This window comes from Musca autumnalis, unplaced genomic scaffold (genome assembly GCF_047663935.1).
Source record: "Musca autumnalis isolate F117 unplaced genomic scaffold, ASM4766393v1 scaffold_2, whole genome shotgun sequence".
NCBI lineage: Eukaryota > Metazoa > Arthropoda > Insecta > Diptera > Muscidae > Musca > Musca autumnalis.
In genome coordinates this window covers 166888167-166905716 of record NW_027411755.1, presented here as the reverse complement: position 1 = coordinate 166905716, position 17550 = coordinate 166888167, and the positions used below count along the sequence as shown (strand labels likewise).

The window sequence follows — 17550 nt, the reverse complement described above, 5'->3', positions numbered from 1 at the left end:
CATCGGTATAATATCCCAAAGGATCTTCGAACAGATTCTAAACTGCACTTAAACAAACCTGTGGAACTTTAGAGGGTGAAGTACCATAAAAAGAAGACCGATAGGGACCATTTCCGAAGTTAAATTAAATTTGGGCAAAATATTAGGAGAGCCAAATAGCTTGCTCCCTTCAACAGACACAGAGCGTACCATTTTAGGGAAGTGTTTTGCACTTTTGAGGTGGAGATAGCGGAAGGTATGTACCGTTATTGCGCATCTTCAAACTAAGTTTGGACAAAATATTATGAAGGCCAAATTTTTGACCGAATCGGCTGATCCGCTCGAGAGTTATCGTGCGCTCCAGACAGACGGACGAACATAGCTAAATCGACTCCAAATTATCTTAAACGGATTTTGTTATAAACATTCTGGGGTCTAAAACCAATATTTCGTTATACCCTAGACAGACGGCAGCGTTAATTTGCTTACTAACTGCCTTAATTCAAATTAATTCGTGTATTATCCACATTCTTAATGCACAAAATCAAACTGAATTTAAGCTGAATTTAGGTATTTCAATTTGGCAATACTGTAAAAGAGATCTCATATTCATGTAAGAGAGAGAGAGAGAGAGAGAACATTTTCATGATCTGAGACACAATTTACATTGCAAAAACAACAACAAAACAGTTGTTTACCAGTAATCAGCTGTTTCGTTACTTCAACAACTGTCGTCTGTCAGGGTAAAATTAAATGCAGTTCTTAATGCAAATTAACACTGCCATCTGTCTAGGGCATTAATTCAAATTAATTCGTGCATTATCCACATTATTAATACACAAAATCAAATTGAATTAATGCTGAATTTAGGTATTTCAATATGGCAATGCTGTCGTCTGTCAGGGTAAAATTAAATGCAGATCTTAATGCAAATTAACAATACCGTCTGTCTAGGATATAAATTCAAATTAATAGATGCATTATCCACATTATTAATGCAGAAAATCGAACAACATTTACTAATTTTAATATGGCAATACTGTGTAAACATTCTATTGACTTGCACTGAGTAACAAGGAATTGATATAGCAGTGCATCCAAAAATAATGTTAACCAACAACCAGCCGATTAACAAATGCAGAAACTGTCGTCTGTCAGGGTAAAATTGAATGCAGATCTTAATGCAAACTAACGTTGCCGTCTGTCTAGGGTATAAGTCTAAAGACTGAGGGTATAATCAAACACAACAATTACTTACGGTAGTTCTTCTACATCAATCTTATCTGCGCCCATGTCCCGACCGAAAAGAAAGATCAAGAAAGCAAAGATATGTATATTCAACGAGCGTCTAGAGAGAACATATCGCTCATTTACTCTAAGAGTGGCATAACTCAAAAAAGGGTTTTCTGAGTTAGCAATTTCTATTTCTACGACTTCTACTTTATCTTGTGCCGAATTTTCAAGTTGATATCGCTAAAACTCAACGAGTTACAGCTTATTTTCTAGGGATTTGGCATAAATCATTATAAACGTTTTTTGAGGTTATTAAGCACTAAAGCACTTCAAATCATGCTCGAACTTGCACAGTAATTTAGCACTGATATCTGGCAAGCTCTTTACAAAAGGTGGTCCAAGTAGTTTTTTTAGTTTTTGTCTAATAATCTTTTTAAGTTGGGAAGTCAAATTTTAGTCGACAACTTAAAACGCGTTTTTCTCGAAATTGGATTTTTCGAGATGTGTCATTCTTTGAGTAAATGAGCGATATAACCATTGTTCTGGACATGAACTTAAGATTGTCCTAGGAGATTTTAATCCTAAAATTGGAAGATATAATATATTTTGCCCGTGGTCAGCAAATTCAGTCTACATGAGGTAACATCCGACAACGAAATGAGTCGGATCGATTTTGCAGCGGTAGAAAATCTTGATACACATTAGGACACGTGGAAGTCACCAGAAGACAAAATCAGAAATCTCTTCCAGTTCCAACGTGCCAACACCATTTTGGAACATTTTCTTGTAGCAGCCAAGTGCAATCTAACACAGGAATGAAGCATCATGACTAGAAGCCTGCAAACACAATAGATTGTACGGGTCTACTCTGTTCATCTCGCCAACTTCATAACGCTCCTTGCCCCCATGATGTTGAAGTGCAATAGCATAAAATAGCCCACCCCCTCCAAACTGGAGCAAAAACTAAACACGGGTAACAGAAACAACCACCCAAAAATTCTTGGTAAGAGGAGGAGTGTCGAAAGGCTACTGAAGAGAACAATGCGGTATACAGAACAAGAACCTTGTAGTCAGTAGCAATACAAAGCGCCAAGGGAAAATAGCGGGAGAAGTGAATCTTCAAAAAAAAAGATGAGCAGGAAAAACGTGGGCGTGAGAAATTCGAGATCTACAGGAATTAGAATGAAGTAAGAAAATGTTACCAAAAAGTAAAATAACAGAGTGATGATCATCACTTTCTCCTGAGGCAGTACTGAGGATCTAAAAGGGGCATTTCAGTAAACTTATGGTAACAAATACTGGCGAAGATAAAGATACTCCAAAGCCAATTCCAAACAAGGGTATTGAATTTATGTCACTTAGTTGAAACCAGGACAGGAAAAAACCGAATGAAGAGCAACCGGATGATAAGCAAAAGGTGATGTGCTGGCAGTTGAAATGTGAAAATCCGGTAGCGACATGATGTTACTGACTATGCATCAATTTGTTAATAACCTATATTTGGCTGGAGGCAAATTCTCTCTCATTTATTTTGGACACAATTGCCCTCAATCCTCATATTTTCGTTCGAAAGACGGGTGTCGTATGAGTGGCGTCAGCACGTATACGTCTATTAATTTTCCTCAAAAAAGAAGGAAGTGGAATAAAAACGTCTAGGAACTCCTTGGGTCATAATGAAATCTGATGGAACACTTAGCATATGAGGGAGATAAGAGAAGAAAGAAAGATAGAGCGAGAGAGAGAGAGAGAGAAAGAGAGGGGAAATGTTGTTTTTGCCCATCATCTCCTAGATTTTCAGCTCATGTAAATTGCGGTGATTTCACAAGATAAGTAAATCAAGTTAAGCATGATATCTCGCAGAAATCATAGTCTTTCATGGCAGTGGGAATTTAAAGGAATTTGAAAAATCTTTTAACAATGTTATTCTCAATCCTCATATTTGAATACGTTTGACAGACAGATGTCGTCCGAGAGATGTTAACACGTATACATTTATTAATTCCTTCAAAACAGAGAGGAGTGGAATACAGGGAATATAAAACGCATGGAATTATAATAAAATCTGAAGGAACACTTAGGAGTTTCATATTCCCTGTATTCCACTTCTCTCTGATTTGAGGGAAATAATAGATGTAGATGTTGTGGGAAATAATAGAGGCGCTATATAAAGAGAAACGTATGAAGGAGAAAGTCGTTTCCACCCATCAACTACCAGATTTTTAGCTCAGGTAAAATCCTTTTGATTACACAAGATAGATCTAGCAGAAATCGTAGATATTCAGGGGAATGGTAATTAAATGGTATTTAAAAAATTTCTTAACAATGTTACCCTCTATCCTCACATTTAATATGTTTGAGAATGAGTGTCGTATGAGTCACGTCAAGACGTATACGTCTATTATTTTCCTCAGAGAAAAATGATATACTACACCTGTATGAACACTTCGCTTACGAGGCTGATATCTGGATAAAAGGAGAGAGGATAAACTTAGTTTTCACCCGACATTTACAAAATTGTTAGCTCACAAGATAATTAAATCAAGTTAAAAATGTTTTTGGCAGTATATTCACAAATCAGCCACGGTTTTCAGGGAATGCATTTTCCGGTTCATTGTACAATACCGTGGGTTTTAAAAATCGTGTACAAGACTGGGGTATTGTCCAAGAAGTGGGCTTTAAGTGGTTGGAAATTAGCAATGGTAACCCTTAAGTTGTAATTTGAAAAAAATCGTGTTTGAAATTCAATCAAATGTAGCAGGTAAGCAGAAACAGTTTGTTTATTAAAGTTGTGTAGTTCCGGAATGAACTAGTTCCATGGAACTATTCCGGACAAGTTCCTTTAATTCATATAGTTCCAGCTCCAGCCGTGCATATAATTCCTCTCAATTAGATAATTCATTTTTTTTCGATCTTTCACGTTCGGTTCCTTCATCATTCAGATGCGGTCACATTGTTAAATAAACGTAAATCACATCCTCGTTACATTGCTGCAATTTATTTATTTGTATGTCAATTAATCCACCAGAAGATGAAAACAAAAAGAAAGAGAAAGATTCGTTAAACTACTTCATTCTCTGAACTATTTGGAATGAAGGAAATAAAAAGAACGAGGAAGGAGAAAGATGCATTAAACTATATCGGTCTCGGAACTATTTGGAACGAAGGAAATAGAAAGAACGATGAAAGAGAAAGATTCATTGAACTATATCGCTCTCGGAACTATATGGAACTATATTAAAGAACTAGTTCCTTTTGGCAAAAGGAACTAGAAAGATCGACCCGCTCCATGAACTATATTGCCCAACTCCATTGTTTATGTGGCTTAACTATTTCGAAACATATTTGTGGCTTAACTCTTTCTAAACATATTTGAAAACTTGTGAATGACGTGTGTCGTATGAGTAACTTCAACACTTATACGACTAATATACAGAAGAATCGCGATAATCCGTAATTCAAGGGACCAGGCAAATTCTACGAATTATTGAGAATTTTTATTTACCTAGATTACGATTTAACGGAGTTTACAATATTTTCAATGTTACATACAATAATTTCTGAGAAAATAACAATGCGAATGGATCAAAAGTTTTATATCGCTGCAAATTAATATCCTTTAAAAAATGCACGAACAAAATGTTGGGCTAGAACAACAAAGAAATGCCTTTAAAATGTTAAATATGAGGTTTTTTGATTAAAATCTTTGAGAATGAACATATTCTTCGACGTCGCCAATTGGAAGTGAAGAATTTGTGAGGTTATACCGGCATCGAATTCATGTAAAAATACGAATTATCGCGGGAATCAAAATTCATGTAATTTTTGCAAATTATAACGATTTTTTCAAGGGACCGGTAGTTGTTACGAATAATCGAGATTCCATTGTAATTGGAATAACTGCGAAGAACCTTATAAGATGAAGATTTGTGGAAAATAAAATAAAATAATAGAGGGACTTTTCTTCATAGCAAAATATCTTGACATAATCCTTTGAGGATTACGTATAGATGAAAAATATAATATTATATTGTCGAAATTTCGAAGCTTAGTTTGATGTATTTTAAATAATCGTATTTATTTTGCATATTATTACAATGTAGATCAATAAAGAGAAATAAAAGTTATATCGATTGAAGAATTTATTTGATCCCTTTGGTGTGAATTTCAATGAGATACTTAAAATCTACAGAATCGATTCGAAAAAAAGTGAAATGCTAAATGAAGAAAATATCTGTAAATTTAAATTTATGTATGTTATGTAAAATGCGAAATTATTTAGCCAAAACAAACTAAGGTGCAACAAAACAACGAATGAAGCTAAATTTTCAAAACAACAAAATTAGAGTGCATTTTAAATGGTAAATGGGTAGCTTTTCGGTTCTCACTTTATTGTGAATGTTGTTTTTTCATAAATTTTAAATTTTCTAAAATTGGTGCGTTAAAAATTATTGGAAAAATGTTGCTATAATTAACGAAACCCATATTCAAATTAACAAACAACGTAACGTAAAACAAATTCAAATTCTAAATTTTACCACCACCTGTAACAAAAAAAATCTATAAAATTTGATTTATTTAGATTTTTTGTGATTTTTTTTTTCAAATAATTTTTTGAGCGTACAACGTGAAAAATTGTATTAGAAAAAATTTGCTAAAATAGAAAAGATAATGGGGGGCCATATTCAAATACTTTTTATGCTAAATAAAAGAAACCAATAAAAAATTAGTTTTAAAAATTTCCATTTTTTAAGTGAGGGGTGATATTGGCTGCTGTGCCGCCAAGTATTTGTTTGGTTTAGTAAAAATGGGTCATAAAAATACTTAAAAAAGAGAGCAATTTTATTTTTTACTTAAAAAAGAGTGCAAGAATTGTTTAATTTGCAAATTTTTATTGTTGTTGATGTAGTTTTAAGAAGCCGGTGATTTGAGTTTTTAATTGCTCCAAATACTTTTATTTATTAAATAAAATTGTTTTTTTTTTAATTTGCAAAAGGAAAGAGAGAAATTTGAAAAAAAAAACATAAGAGAGCAATAAAAAAGAGTAAGTTTTGTTTGTTCTTGCATTGCAATTAGACAAATACCTCGAGGGAATTTCGTTGCATTTGGCATTGGAAGTTGTATCGGAACATTTAACCGCCGAACCCAATGAGAATTTATTATTATGGGCATTTCTCGCCGACGTTGAACCACCGGAAGAAGCTGCACTATTAGCATTCAGCGTAGAGGAGGATGAGGAGGAAGGTATGGTGGCAGTGGCAGCTGCTGCAGCAATGGATGATTTGAGAGCACTATTGACTCGGGATACTCTAGCGGGTGGTAAAACTGGTGATGCAGCGCCACTGGCGCCCGAGCTGGCGACCGTTGCTGTCTTACCCGACTGGTTGGAGTTGGTGTTGGCAGTATTGGTTTGGGTGTTGGTTGTGGTGGTTGTCGTGGTGGCTGTATAAGCAGGTTGTGTTGAACTGAATTTTTTGTTGTTGCTTGGGGGTGGTCGGGAGGTTGTTGTGGTGGTTGAGGAAGATGATAGAACACTAAAGGTTGAGGATGGAAATTTGGGATAATATTTGGGTGTTGTGCCACTTGCTATGGTTCGGCTACCGCTACTACTGCTGCTGGCTGAACTTTGGCCATTACTTGTGGGCGTTGTATACCTAATCGGGGAATAGGAGTAGGAATTCGAGTGGAGTGTTGTAGTAGTATTCAAAGTGCTGGGAGAGATGGTAGAGGGGGTTGTATATAAATTTGTGCTACTGCTAAAGTGTGTGGTGGTGCCTAAACTTGTACTTGTACTACTGTAAGCTATGGTTGTGGGTCTAGCTGTTGTGGTTGGTCGTAATGTGGTGGTGGTTGTGGTCGTTGGGATTGTGGTACTAGTTGTTGTTGTCGTTGTAGTTGTGGTCTGTCTTTGTCCCGCGGCATAGAGATTTTTAATTTCCTCAACAGCTGCCTTAATTTCAGGCTGTTTAAAATCTTCATTCACAAATTGCGGTGAACTACTTTCACTGTTTTCTTCTTCACTGTCACCGCTGCCAATGAGGAAAAGTTTCAGCTGTTCAAGTACGGGAGAATGTTTACTGTATGAACTTTTACCCGCCGCTGTGGTGGAGGTAATGTAGCCAGCATTTTCCAAACCATCAGCCAATGTGTGAGCGCCACCTTGTTGTCGATATTTGTTGGAGAAATAATATTTCAAGGGGCGATCGGTGATTTCAACCGTTACATCTTCCCCTGTGGTGTCTGTGCTGGATTTAAGATTCTCTATGCTATTGCTATTTTCCACCAGGGGTCCAGTGGCTATTAAGGCCTCTGCTCTTGGAGGTATGTGGCTTTGTTCTGTTTGTTGTGGGCTTGGTTTAAAAGCTTGATATTTGTTATCTCTGGAATAAGTGCCTAAGGCCTCAGGATTTCTTAAAGTTTTCAAGGCAGCAATACGTGCCCTTTGTTGCACCTTTCGGCGTACAGCTGGCGTTGTAATGGTGGTCACTTCCACATCATTGGGCCTATAACGATTTCTCGGAGCATATGTTGTGGGTGTCTCATCGTTGTCCAGCACATTACTATTTGCTGTGGCCAAGGTATAACGTGATCTACCCCTTGATCTGGGTTTGTCAGGATTTACTCTTAGAGCCGAGGTTGTGATTATGGCAGATATGGTGGCTGTTGAGCTTTCTTCTGTGGTGGTTGTGGTGGGAATAGGGGTGGTTGTTGTGCTGGTGGTTGTTGTCACTGCTATGGGCTTGCGAAAACCTTGTCCCGGCAAAGAACCAATTACCACATCACTTACACTGAAATTCCTGGTATTCGATGCAATGGTGGCAAATAATGTCTCATTGAGATTTTTCGGCGGTGATGTAATGAGGAAATAACTTCTCAATGGTTTGGCAGTAGTTTGTAAAAATGGATGTGGTGTTGAGCTAACCGTTTGATATTTCGGTTTGGCCGTAGTCCTCGAACTGGAATATGCCGATTTTTCATCTTTTTGTAGTATAACTTCGAGACTTTTATAGGGTGAAACGTAACGCAAATTTGTGGGTGAGGTGGTTTTTTGCAGGCTATCCTTAAAGGTGGAAGCCCTGGCGGTATAGGTTTGCACGGCCCAAGGCGTGGTTGTGGTGGTAGATGGCGTTGTTGTTCTCGTGGTGGTGGTGGTGGTCTTGGCTGTTGTAGTTGTTGAGGTGGTTGAGGTACTGGAAGTTGTGGAGCTGGTGCTTGAACTTCTGGGCAAATATTCCTTGGCCAGTGATTGCAGTTTGCTGGACTCCGTCTGGCCACGATATGTATAGTCATAGAATGGTTGCCTATATGGTGATGTGGGGGCCACACTTGTGCTTGTTGTTGTACTCTGTATTGTGGGTCTACCATTACGCCAGGTTCTCATGGGAGGAGCATATGTTGTGGGATCTATAACCTCCTCCTCCTCCTCGCCATAAAAGGCTGATACGGAGGTACTTTCCCTTGGAGGCCTGAAGCTGCTACTGGTGGTAGCAGGGCTAGCCGTACTTGTGGTGCTGGTAGTGCTACTTTCTGCAGTAGTACTTGAAGAGTATTCGCGGCTTGAGGGCGTGGTAAAATATTGTGTCACGGGATTTCTTTCAAATATTGGCTTATTTGTCTCAGCCGGAAATTCTATATGCTGGGCCCTAAGTGTAAAACCATTGGTCCCAGTTTGTAATTTATATTCGAATGGCTTAGGTTCGGGTACATTGTTGTATGTCACAGCGGCGGGATATCTTAAAGTTGTTGTGGAACTAGCACCATTTAAAATTTCAACATCTTCCTGATCTGCATCCTTATTGGAATTTGCTCTAAGCTTTTCGGTGGGTTTGGGCTTAAAGCTTTGAGGGGTTAAGTCTGAAATAACATAACTTTTGATGTGTTTTTTGTTGTTGTTACTGCTGTTGCTATTGGCGCCCTCTTTCAATGCCTTTACATCGACAAATTCATTGCTTCTCACACCAGCGCCACCATAAATGTCATAACTTTTGGACCTAAATTCCGAAGTGATGGGCTTTTCGGTTTGTGACCTGACTAAATTATTATTACCCCTGGGGCCAGTGGCATAGCTTGTGGGAGGTTCAGCACTTTGTACATGGACATTTTGACTTTCACCATAGACAGTTTCCACATCTTGTAGACTATTGGGTGGATGGGATCTGTCACGATGGGCGGACAAGGAGTTGGAATTTTGGGAAGGGATATTTGGGTAGTTACGGGGAGAGGTCGAGGAAAAGATAGTGGTGGTGGAGGAACTGTGGGGAAGGGTAGTGGATTTTGTTGTTGTTGTAGGAGTTGTAGTAGATGTTGTTGTGGGGATTGTTTGATGTTTGTTGGCTACTTGTCTGTTGTGGTGTTTTTGTATTAATTGTGACTTTTCTTGTTGTTGTTGTTGTAGGTCTTGTTCTGGTTCATGGTTTGGTTGCTGTTGTTTTTTATTGGCAAGCGTTTTGGATCTGTTGGAGAAATCCACATTATCCGTTAATAGAGTTAGTAAATATCTTTCAGTCTTATTAGCCTTAAATGGTAGTTCAAGAAGAGTCTTGGTTTCTTGTTCGGGTAGCAGTTGTTGTTGTTGCTGTTTATGATGTTTGGAATGTGGTAACAATTGTAACTCTTGTTGTTGTTGTTGTGCATATTGATTAATATTTTGTTTGTTGTTATTATTATTTAAATTATTATTTCTATTTGTATGAATTTTGCCAATATTAAAAATGATTTGTTCTTCAACTTCATCATCATCATCTTCTAGTTTGGCGTGATTATTTCTATGACTATTATAAATATTAGCTGATGGTGTTGTGGTTGTTGTTGTTGGTGGTGGTTGAGGTTTTTCTTGTTCTACAATATCATCTATGTAATGGTGATAATGGGACCTATGGTGATGATCAGCATTACTTTTTTTGAAGGGACTAATAAGTGATGGACTAATGGGGCGGGGGCGGTGGTAAAATTATGTCCAGAATTTTTTTTAATTGAAAAACAAAGGGCCAAGAAATAAGGTTACATATTTCCACACAACAGAAAGAGAAAGTGATAGAAAGATTGGGAGAGAAAATGCAGATAGGATTCAAGTCACAGAGAAAAAGGAAAATTACAAATAACGAAGTAGGAATTTCCGTTATTGGTGATGGTTGTGATGATTTTTGGTATGGGTGTTTATTTTTTTATTTATTTGAACGACGAGGACCATATTGAGGTTCAATTATACATTTATTTTTAAAAATGGAGAAAGAAAAAAATTAAATATATTTTAGAGAATTTTTATATAAAAAATCTTAAATATTATTTTAAAAAAATGTTTAATTTATTTAAACAGGTTCTCACTGACTGATTTTAAATCTGTTTTTTTTGCTATTAAAATTATCATGCAAAACTGAAAGAGAGAGTGAAATATCATGCTCATGCTAACACATACATATACTATCAAAATAGCTAAACGTTTGAAATCTTTGTGTTCTGGAACCATAATAAAAATCATTTGAATACATTTAAATTTTGTGATACAACCTCCCACTGTCATTAACGTGATTTTTTGAGCAACTGTTGCAGTAAAATACTTAAATTTAACAAGTTAAAAAGTGTTAAGCTCGCGCGGACCTAACTTTTTTTACCGTCCACCATAAAATGTTCTGAACTAAAACGGAATAATTATTTCTTTCCTGTCCATAATTTAGGGCGAAGATATTTTATGACCACTGATACCTAAATCAGGAGAAAAATGCATATAAAATGTCTTCAATCAAAGTTTTGTGACCACTGTGACAAAATGTCAAATTACAGGAAGTTCGGTCGAAAATTGTTGCTGAAATCCTCAATATCCCGAAAATTGGGAGGTACCGATATATGGGGGCTTGACCTGCCTATGGACAAAAGACAATTGGGTGCAAAAATTTAGCGCTCTAGCTCAATTATTGTGGGCGCTAGAGTGATTACAACAGACGGACATTTATCCTGATCAAGAATATCGCAGCCGGAAATGTGAACTTTTTATGTTAAAAGCCTCCTTTGCAGGTCTTCTATTCTATAGAATTCTTCATTGTAAGCATTCTTTTCTATAGAATACTCTTATGTATCTCTTCTCTTCTATAGAAGCCTGCATTTGTCGTGGGCCAGATTTGATTTGAAATTAGCTTTGATTTGAATGGAGTGGTTTCCATCAAGAAAACTCGGAAATCGACGATTAGTCGATTATAATCGATTTTCTGCGATCATCAAAAAGTCGAAAGTCGAGTTTTAAGACAACTGAAATAATCGCAAGACCGAAAAGTCGCATTTTCAGTTTTAGACCAAAATCGAAAAATCGATTATTGCGTTCCATTACCTATCCCTACCTTCAACCTAACAAATGGTTCTGTATAATTTTAAGGTTATGATGGGAAATTTTTGATTTTGCTAAAACCCAATTTATGTTTGTGGCAATTCTAAGCCGCAAGATTTCTAAAGCGTTTAATCCACAGATGTTATCTGACACGTCATCTAGAGGGACATATTTGAACATTAAATGTATTGTTCTCAGGCGATAGATGACATACACTGATCACAGGGTGGTGTTACTTTTAGGTTATAATTTCTTTCCAGTACAAGCATGACCCAGTGAAACGCCATCTACAATTCCAAATCTAAAATTAGCCAAGTCTCAGGTACAACGGGCGATTGACTTCATTTAGTAGGCGTCACATTAGACCCTGAACATTAAAATAACACTTTTTTTTGGATTTTTGACATTCTAAAAACACTGAATTGGTCTACACTAGAAACTCTAAACTATATTCGAAAAAAGCATTCAGTTTTCCATGAAATTATTGAACCCACAAGTTACCCTGTATAAAGGTTTTGTTTTCTGGAGATAAATCGACGCCTCCAAACAATAGTATGCTAAGTCGACTTAGCATGTTTTCAAGTTCTTTACATTTTTATATTTAACGTCCTTTAACTTAAATTCTGTCAAAGTTTGGTAATGATCGGACAATCCGAACAGAAGTTATAGACTCATATTTACTTAGCATAGTACTGAAGGTCAAAGAAATTTCTAAACTTTTAGAGCTTGTCCTGCAAAACTCGCTTTTCAGAATTAGAAAACTATTATTTGGAGGTGTCGAACGTCCTTTAACTTAAATTCTGTCCAATTTTGGTAATGATCGGTCAATCAAAACAGAAGTTATAAACAAATATTGACTTAGCATAGTACTGAAGTTCAAAAAAATTTCCAAACTTTGAGAGCTTCTCGTGCAAAACTCATTTTTAGACTTAGCATACTACTATTTGGAGGTGTCGAAATGACAACCGATGATACTTTGATTTGATGACAGATCTAAAATGAGTTAGACCTTTTTTAAATCCGCTTAGATTTCGATCTCGATAATTTTAGACTAAAATCATAAAAAAATTAAAGGAGCCTACTAATACCATCTATTGGTAGTAATCACATTTCCCCTTACAGTTTCTGGTAATAAGGCTTCTATTGTAGGGCAATTGGAAGAGTGATGCCAATACTAATAATTAATTTTTTAAAATTGCCATTTCTCTTGAAACGTCAACCTCACACACTATCTAATGCAAAACGAGTGGATAAGCCTATGAAGGCCGACGGTGGCGCCCACAGGCTTCCAAGAGGTTTACGTTCGTTCCTAGACATGTTCTCAGTTCTAGGCCCTCTAAGCTCTTTCTTGTGCTCACAGGCAAAGAAAAAATCCTGACAAATTCCATCAGCAAAATATGAAAGGAAGAACGAAAATATATTTTAATTTTAATCTCCCAGTAGGTCACAGGCATATACCAAATCTTTCTGCAACGGCGGTAAGCTCTACTTGTCGAGACCCTATGCTCCTCAATGAGTTAAGGAAAAACAAGTAAAAAAGCATTAAGTTCGGCCGGGCCGAACTTTTCATACCCTCCACCATAAAATATTCATTCCTGTCCCCAACTTTAAGTGAGTACGTTGAAATGTCAGATAATGTACATGAAATGCTTCATTCGGGAAGCCCTTTTTTATTGTGTCTATTTCTAACTGTTGACAATTTTTGGTGGGCTAATGTCAAATAACTCCTAATTCGGTTAAAAAATTTAGCTCAAAATATCGAAAATCGGTACATAACGTGGGAACTTCAAATGTCATTAACAGCTAGTTCGGAGGTATCTGGGCTATACGAAAATATGAACTTAAATGAACACTTTTTGTTGCAGAATTATTGTTGACGTTTAAATTTCAAATTAAAGAAAGTTCGTCCAAAAAATAAAGCTAAGGTACGGAAAATCGGGAGGTTTGTTTTGGGGCTATACAAAAACATGGACCTACGTTTGTTAAACATTTTAAGTAAAATCCTCAAAGTACCGAAAATCGGGAATTGGGGCTATGTTGAAAATTGTTGATGCAGATGTGTGGTGACCACTACAACCTTCAAATGTCAAATTACAGTTAGTTCTGTTAAAAATTGTAGCTAAAATTGCCAAATTACTGAAAATTGGGAGCTATATCCGAACATGGTCCTATGTTGACAATTTTTGATGGAGAGGTGTTGCGACCACTAAGAACTTCAAATGTCAAATTACTGCTAGTTCGGTTTAATATTGTAGCTAAAATCATCAAATTACTGAAAATCGGGAGGTACCGTTATATGGGGGCTTTCTTGAAAATTTTTGGTGGAGAGGTGTGGTGACCACTAAGAATTTCAAATGTCAAATGTTCAAATTACATATAATTCGGTTAAAACATCTTGGTAAAATTCTCAAAATACCTGAAATCGGGCGGTAACGTTATATGGGGGCTATTCCAAAACATGGACCTATGTCCACTAGTTATATAAGTTTACTGACATTTAAGAACTCTAAATGTCAATTGATAGCTAAATCGGTCTGAAAATGTAGAAAAAAACGTCAAAATGCCGTAAATCGGGTGTACCGTTATATGGGGGCTATACCAAAACGTGGACCTATGTCCACAGCTTTTTCTATATATGTTTAGTTACACTTAAGAACCCTAAATGTCAAATTATAGCTATATCGGTCTGAAAATGTAGCTAAAAACGTCAAAATACCGTAAATCGGGGGGTACCGTTATATGGGGGCTATACCAAAACGTGGACATATGTCCACAACTTCTAATATATAAGTTTATTAGCAATTAAGAACCCTAAATGACAAATTATAGCTTCATCGGTCTGATAATGTAGCTAAAAACGTCAATATACCGTATATCGGGGGGTACCGTTATATGGGGGCTATACCAAAACGTGAACCTATGTCCACAACTTTTGTTATATATGTTTATTGACCCTAAATCTCAAATTATAGCAAAATCGGTCTAAAAATTTAGCTAAAAACGTCAAAATACCGCAAATCGGGGGGTACCATTATATGGGGGCTATACCAAAACGTGGACCTATGTCCACAACACTTAATATATATAATTTTATTAGCAATTAAGAACCCTAAATGTCAAATTATAGCTACATCGGTCTGATAATGTAGCTAAAAACGTCAAAATACCGCAAATCGGGGGGTACCATTATATGGGGGCTATACCAAAACGTGGACTATGTCCACAACACTTAATATATATAATTTTATTAGCAATTAAGAACCCTAAATGTCAAATTATAGCTACATCGGTCTGATAATGTAGCTAAAAACGTCAAAATACCGCAAATCGGGGGGTACCATTATATGGGGGCTATACTAAAACGTGGACCTATGTCCACAACTTCTAATATATAAGTTTACTAGCAATTAAGAACCCTAAATGTCAAATTATAGCTACATCGGTCTGATAATGTAGCTAAAAACGTCAAAATACCGTATATCGGGAGGTACAGTTATATGGGGGCTATACCAAAACGTGGACCTATGTTCACAACTTCTAATATATAAGTTTATTAACACTTAAGAACCCTAAATGTCAAATTATAGCTACATCGGTCTGGTAATGTAGCTAAAAACGTCAAAATACCGCAAATCGGGGGTTACCGTTATATGGGGGCTATACCAAAACGTGGATCTATATCCACAACTTTTGTTATATAAGTTTATTGATACTTAAGAACCCTAAATGTTAAATTATAGCTAAATCGGTCTGAAAATGTAGCTAAAAACGTCAAAATACCGCAAATCGGGGGGTACCGTTATATGGGGGCTATACCAAAACGTGGACCTATGTCCACAAGTTTTGTTATATTTATTTATTGACACTTAAGAACCCTAAATGTCAAATTATAGCCAAATCAGTCTGAAAATGTAGCTAAAAACGTCAAAATACCGCAAATCGGGGGGTACCGTTATATGGGGGCTATACCAAAACGTGGACCTATGTCCACAAGTTTTGTTATATAAGTTTATTGACACTTAAGAACCCTTATTGTCAAATTATAGCTACATCGGTTTGAAAATGTAGCTAAAAACGTCAAAATACCGTAAATCGGGGGGTACCGTTATATGGGGGCTATACCAAAACGTGGACCGATATAGCCCATCTTCGAACTTGCCTGCAAACAAAAGACGCATTTTCCCAAAATTTCAGCGTCCTATCTCCATTTTTGTGGATGCTAGAGTGATTACCACAGACGGACGGACGGACGGACGGACGTGCTCAGATCGACTTAGAATTTTACCCTGATCAAGAATATATATACTTTATAGGGTAGCAAATGAGTATTTCAATGCGTTACAAACGGAAAAACAAACTTAATATACCCTCCATACTATGGTGGAGGGTATAAAAAGAAACCATCTATTGGGGGGAAATTGTTATACCAAATTAGCGTAGCATTCCACCTAGAAGTTTCTTTGGGCCATTTTATCGAGAGATTGTTCTTATACCTGACACTAGGCCCTTAAGCGCGGTATTACTATGTGATATTCATTTATAAGTCAGAATACAGCCTAACTTTATGATTAGTGAATTTCTCAAACTTCTTGATCGGTATCACAATGTGTGTTAAGCCGAAAGAATATAGCTTAAAAAGGTCTACATATGGAAGGAAAATTTCAAGATGAGTGCCTATAAAAGAAAATTTGTGTTTCGATCTCGTCAAGTTCGTTCTAAAAATAAGTAATTCTCTTAGTGGATTAATGTAAGAAATGAAAGAAATCTATGAGAAGTCATCCTGTCAAATAGATAGCCACCTATTGGGGGAAATTGCAATTCACAGATTAGCGAAGCCATTAACCTACAAGCCTAGAGATATTTTTCTTGTACCTGACACCAGGTCGTCACGTGCGGTATTACAATGAGTGATATTCCTCTATAATTCTGTAATCAGATAAATTTAGAAATTAGTTTTGAATGGTTTGAATAAAAAAATACCGTGTTATCCAAATCAGTACGCCCAATAATAGGTGGTGGATGTCTACTTTTAATGATGAACCCTCACAGAGGCTTTCCGGTGATCTCTTCTCAGAATGAAACATCTCAAGCCGAAGTGAAGAGAGGAACGGTGAATAACTAGATCTAAATAGGAGTAAACGAGTGATTCGGCGCATGGGAAGGATGTTGGGTGAGCAATCCGATGACGAAATGTTTAAATCACGTACCTCCTAGATAGAAAAATGATTCAGGTCGTCTAATACCATCCATGCTGTTCGTTGCTCTCTTCAAAATATGGGGATAAATCAATTATCATCATCAATCAATTATCATCATCATCAGAAAATAGATGTAAATTGGTCTTATAAAAGGCAGCTTATGGGAAGATTGGGCATTATTTTCGATTTCGGAGTGAGACTACTGATCAAATTACATTATGATTGTAAGTTCGCAAGAAGAGCCACACCAATATATGTACATAACATGCACCATTTCTACGTCTGTCAAAAACGTTAATTTTTGGTTTCTTTTTGACGTCGGAAAAATACATTTGTCTCTCATTACAAGAAGAAAATGTAGTGGATCTCCACAATTAAAGACAAGGTGATCTAATTCTAAATTGAAAAAAATGTAATTTAAACATTAATAACATGATATGCCATCTGAATTCAACATTGATCCATTTGTAAAGACGACACCTACTGGGGATATTTTTAATAGCAAAGAGTAGCATAGTTTCTAACCCGGTACACACAGTCACCCTTTACTAGAACGTTTAGAGATATGTACTTTAAAAGATGCATATGACACCCTGTCATCCTATACGGCATCATAATAGGCAAAGTCAGACATAGGCTGCAATCCACCCTGTAGTTTGTGATTAACCCTACATCCTATAATTTTTACAACTCACCCTAAAGAATGCATAATTGGGGGCAAAAACATTGTATCCACAAAAACCACAAAAAATCCACAAACACCACGGTGCAAAGAAAAAGTTGACACAGTAAGACTGTTGCAGAAGACTGAGGCTTAAATTCATC

General features: G+C 36.6%; 1 protein-coding gene across 44 annotated transcripts in view; it reads right to left on the bottom strand.

Moving 5' to 3' along the window:
• Cda5 (Chitin deacetylase-like 5) overlaps positions 1–17550 on the bottom strand; it is a 341828-nt gene that overhangs the window by 9915 nt on the left and 314363 nt on the right. For 14 of the 44 annotated variants that reach the window (XM_073969804.1, XM_073969815.1, XM_073969799.1 and 11 more), the window contains one exon: positions 6294–6863. The exons of 21 other annotated variants lie outside the window; for them this stretch is intronic. In XM_073969804.1, coding sequence (XP_073825905.1) covers positions 6294–6863 — 570 coding nt within the window. Of the gene's footprint in view, positions 1–6293; positions 9663–17550 lie in introns of all 44 variants that reach the window. 9 more of the 44 variants (XM_073969790.1, XM_073969791.1, XM_073969793.1 and 6 more) reach the window with 1 other exon arrangement.